This window comes from Dipodomys ordii, unplaced genomic scaffold (genome assembly GCF_000151885.1).
Source record: "Dipodomys ordii isolate 6190 unplaced genomic scaffold, Dord_2.0 Scaffold64, whole genome shotgun sequence".
Classification (NCBI taxonomy): Eukaryota; Metazoa; Chordata; class Mammalia; order Rodentia; family Heteromyidae; genus Dipodomys; species Dipodomys ordii.
In genome coordinates this window covers 1,681,267-1,685,990 of record NW_012267280.1, presented here as the reverse complement: position 1 = coordinate 1,685,990, position 4,724 = coordinate 1,681,267, and the positions used below count along the sequence as shown (strand labels likewise).

Here is a 4,724-nt window from a genome sequence, read left to right as displayed (position 1 = left end):
AGCAGCTGAGATGCAGGATGCCAAACGGGCTGTGGACTTGGGGGGCTCCGCCCAGGTCGCGGCCTGCTTTCCCCTCTTACTCACTGTGCGGCCGGCCCGGCCCGGGGCTCACAGGCAGCCTTGCCACCCCGGGCCACACCCACTTGCCCTTGACCCCAGCAGGTCACAACCCTGGGTCTCTGTGGCTCAGCCTCACCCCTTCCTGGGGAGATTCAGACCTCCCCCTCCAAGGGCTGCTTCCAGGTCAGAGGCCCTGGGAGTGTCCCCAGGCCCTGCTGGGTCCTCCGTGGAGAGCTGTGGCAGGTGGCCATCTGTCCAGGTCTGGGGGGCAACTGCATGGGCATGACCCCTGTGTGCCCGCTGTGGCTGGCGCTCCGCAGCCCTGGGGTGCTCTTCAGGGCCTCCCCCAAGGGGAGCAGCCAGGGTGGGCTTCCAGCATGGGCTCCTGCGGGTCAGGTGGATCCGGCCGCGGGATGGCCCTGGGGCCTGGCTGGGGAAGCGGCGGGGGTGCCGTGCAGGGGACCGCCTTCATGAGAACCCCGTGTCCTGGCTGCAGGTCTCGGCGCGGAAGATGGCCGGCGGCGTGGACGGCCCCATCGGGATCCCGTTTCCCGACCACAGCAGCGACATCCTGAGCGGGCTGAATGAGCAGCGGACGCAGGGCCTGCTGTGCGACGTGGTGATCTTGGTAGAGGGCCGCGAGTTCCCCACGCACCGCTCCGTACTGGCGGCTTGCAGCCAGTACTTCAAGAAGCTGTTCACGTCTGGCGCCGTGGTGGACCAGCAGAACGTGTACGAGATAGACTTCGTCAGCGCGGACGCGCTCACCGCCCTCATGGACTTCGCCTACACCGCCACGCTCACCGTCAGCACGGCCAACGTGGGCGACATCCTGAGCGCCGCGCGCCTGCTGGAGATCCCCGCCGTGAGCCATGTGTGCGCCGACTTGCTGGACCGCCAGATCCTGGCCGCCGACGGGGGCGGCGACACGGGGCAGCTGGACCTGGTGGAGCAGATTGACCAGCGCAACCTCCTGCGCGCCAAGGAGTACCTGGAGTTCTTCCAGAGTAACCCCATGAACAGCCTGCCCCCCGCTGCCGCCGCTGCAGCCGCCGCCGCAGGCACCTTCCCGTGGTCCGCCTTCAGCGCTCCCGATGACGACCTGGACGCCACCAAGGAGGCTGTGGCGGCCGCCGTGGCAGCGGTGGCCGCAGGCGATTGCAATGGCCTGGACTTCTACGGGCCAGGGCCCCCTGCTGAGCGGCCCCCGGCAGGGGACGGGGACGAGGGGGACAGCAACCCGGGCCTGTGGCCGGAGCGGGACGAGGACGCCCCCGCGGCTGGCGGCCTCTTTCCACCCCCAGTGGCCCCGCCGGCGGCCACACAGAACGGCCACTATGGCCGGGCCGGGGAAGAGGAGGTGACCTCCCTGTCGGAGGCGGCTCCCGAGCCCGGAGACTCCCCGGGCTTCCTGTCGGGCACCGCCGAGGGTGAGGACGGGGACACGGCGGACGTGGATGGGCTGGCGGCCAGCACCCTGCTGCAGCAGATGATGTCCTCCGTGGGCCGGGCGGGGGCCTTGGCGGCCGGGGACAGCGACGAGGAGTCGCGGGCGGACGACAAGGGCGTCATGGACTACTACCTGAAGTACTTCAGCGGCGCCCACGAAGGCGACGTGTACCCGGCGTGGTCGCAGAAGGGGGAGAAGAAGATCCGCGCCAAGGCCTTCCAGAAGTGCCCGATCTGCGAGAAGGTGATCCAGGGCGCCGGCAAGCTGCCGCGGCACATCCGCACGCACACGGGCGAGAAGCCCTACGAGTGTAACATCTGCAAGGTCCGATTCACCAGGTGAGCCGGTGGGCGGGCGGGCGGGCGGGCGGGCCAGCTGCCGGCCTTCTACACCTAGCCCGACCCTCTTGCTTATCTGCCCGGGCCAGTATGATTTCCCTGCTCTTGGGGGCAGACAGCCTAGCTAGCAAGGGACAGCTGAGGCCTGAGGCCAGGTGGCCCCAGCAGACAGCCTGAACCGCCCCCCCCCCCCCAGGCCAGAGTCGCTCTTCCTTTTGCTGGGCAGGTTTTTTTGTGTGTGGGGCAGGTTTTCTGTTTTGCGGCAGGAGAAGGGGCAGCCTCGCAGCGCGAGCTCGGTGTTGGGAACTGGCAGTGTTTGTTATGCACCTGCTGTCCGCTGAGCCCTGGTCTAGGCCCCAGCAGTGGGGCAGAGCAGGCCACCTCGGCTCGCTGGGGCTGGGGCTGGGGCTGCTGCCGCCTCAGCGGAGGTGGGAGGGGCCAGGAGAGGTGCTGGAGGCTGACACGCCCCGCGGAGGCCCTGGTGCGGGCACTTTCGGGGTGAGGGTTCGTTCTGCAGGGCCCGTGGACATGAAGAGGCCTGGGTGGCGGTCCTGGGGCGCTGTCCCGGAGTGGGAAGAGTTCGAGGCCAGTCTGTGATAGTTTTGTGATTGAGTCTTAGGAGTCCAGAGGTGGCCGGCCTGGCCGTGGACCCAGGGCAGGCCAGGCCCGTGTGTGTGGGGGTGGGCACAGGCAGGCAGGGACCCTGCCAGGCTGGGTGACTCAGCGTCACCCCTACCCCCCTGCCAGCCCGCCCTGGGGTTCCCCTGGCCACGCCCACCGAGGCTGAAGAAAGAAGCCATTGTCCCAGCTTCCTGGTCCCACCCTGCGGAGCGGGACCTGAGGCTGCCCCCTCCCCAGCACGCCAGACCCCTCCCCACCCACGGGCTGGAGAGCAGGGCGCGGCCTGAACTCCAGTGCCTGGGAGTGCCAGGTGGGGGCAAAGAGCACGAGCGGGGGGCGGAGCCTGCGGTGAAAGGCGCAGGTGCTGCCGTCTGCAGGAAGAGCCGGGGCGGGGCTGGGGGGCGGGGGCGGGGCAGCCCCGTGGCCGCCTGAGCCGCTGCTGACCTGTCCCTGGGGCTGCAGCCGCCCCAGCCCTGGGCCCGGCTTGGTTTCATTCTGAGTTGGTGTGTGTTCTGCCACCCCCCCACTGGTCCTTGGCCAGTCTGTCTCCTTAGTAGTCAGGGAAACTGAGGCATAGGGAAATTTCATTCAGAGAAGCCCCTGCTCTTTGGCACACCCACGTCCCGTTGGTGCCCCCAGCCCAGGGCCCCAGCGCCCCCCCCCCCGCCCCCTCTAGGCCTGCAGCCCAGAGGCCCCTCTGAGTCATGGCGGCGTGTTGAGTAAGTGGGGCCTGTGCAGCCTGGGCTATAATTACCCAGGCCGGGGCTGCCTCCCACCCCCACTCTGCCTCTGTGCCCAGCCCCTGGCTGCTGTGCAACATCAGGAGACTCACTTCCTCTCTCTGAGCCTCTAGTCCCAGCGGGGACTACATGCTAGCACTACATGCTAGAACACGTTAGTCCAAGCTGTGCCCTCCAGGCCGGGGAGCTGGGACACTGAGCCAGCTTCTGAGCAGGAGCCTCTGCGAGTGCTCAAGAGTGGGCCTCAGTCCCGGACAGCCCGGAGTGAGCAGTACTGCAGCCCAGTGGGACAACAGAGCTGGGCAGGGTGGAGACTTTAAGACCCAAGTGCCAGGCATGGCAGGATTAGAGGAAGTGGGGCTATCAGCCCTGCACTGTGCCCTTTGGGAAAGGCCTGGGACTGAAGGTGCCAGGCCTTCAGGGGCTGGGAAGGCAGAGGGGCATTCAAGGTGGGCTTTTGAGGGATGCGTAGGAGTTTGTCAGCAAGTCAGAGATTAGTCACTAGGGCTCCTGAGACCCAGGATCTGCTCCAGCCCTGTAGATTTCCAGAAGGACTCCACCCCCATCTTAGTGAGGGTGTCAGGAACCTACCAGGTGCCTGTGGGCATGTGGGCGGGGCTGGGTATCCGGGTAGCGAATTTATGAAGTGCAGCCTCTCGTGCCTCAGCGGCCCTGGCCACGTTGCAGGGGCTTAGGAGCCGCCTTAGGGTTCAAGTACGCCTGGTCCAAAGACAGCAGGCTGAGCAGGTACGATGGGCAGGGAGAGGCCTTGGGGCTCATAGGAGAGACTGTGAGAAATAACGGCACGGGTTGCATGGCTCAGGTGGTAGAGCGCCAGCCAAAGAGCAAAAGTGTCAAATAGTAAGGAGCCCTAGTCTCAGATCAAAAGCAGAAAAGAAAAACAAAAGGAAAGCAGTGAGCAGCACAGGGCAAGATGGGGGCATCGTGGGCCACGAGAGGTGGTGGCATTTGAGCCTGTGTTTGGTGATAGGGCTCGGGGAAGAAGTGTGTCCATTGGCCAGCATAGCACGTGCAAAGGTCCTGGGGCAACCAGAGGGGAAGAAGAGGGGACTGGTGGGGCCTGGGCGCCATGAGGGGCTGTGGTGAGCTCAGCTCCCCCGTGACTGACACTGGGGCTGGCCATCTGCCTTGCCTTGTTTTCCCCTCGTCCCAAGAGCAGGGCCCAGGCGTCCAGCGCCCCGCCCACGGGCCCTGTGGCCGAGCCCCCCCTCTGACCCAGCCCCGCGTGCCCACCCCGCAGGCAGGACAAGCTGAAGGTGCACATGAGGAAGCACACGGGCGAGAAGCCGTACCTGTGCCAGCAGTGCGGGGCGGCCTTCGCCCACAACTACGACCTGAAGAACCACATGCGCGTGCACACGGGCCTGCGGCCCTACCAGTGCGACAGTTGCTGCAAGACCTTCGTGCGCTCCGACCACCTGCACAGACACCTCAAGAAGGACGGCTGCAACGGGGTGCCCTCACGCCGGGGCCGCAAGCCGCGTGCACGCGCCC

General features: G+C 66.7%; 1 protein-coding gene across 1 annotated transcript in view; it reads left to right on the top strand.

Moving 5' to 3' along the window:
• The first annotated feature begins 528 nt into the window (after nt 1–528).
• Zbtb7a (zinc finger and BTB domain containing 7A) overlaps nt 529–4,724 on the top strand; it is a 5,336-nt gene continuing 1,140 nt past the window's right edge. Inside the window, exons 1-2 of the mRNA XM_013022642.1 lie at nt 529–1,848; nt 4,471–4,720. Of these exons, the coding sequence (XP_012878096.1) occupies nt 572–1,848; nt 4,471–4,720 (1,527 nt within the window). The 5' untranslated portion in view covers nt 529–571. The remainder of the gene's footprint in view (nt 1,849–4,470; nt 4,721–4,724) is intronic.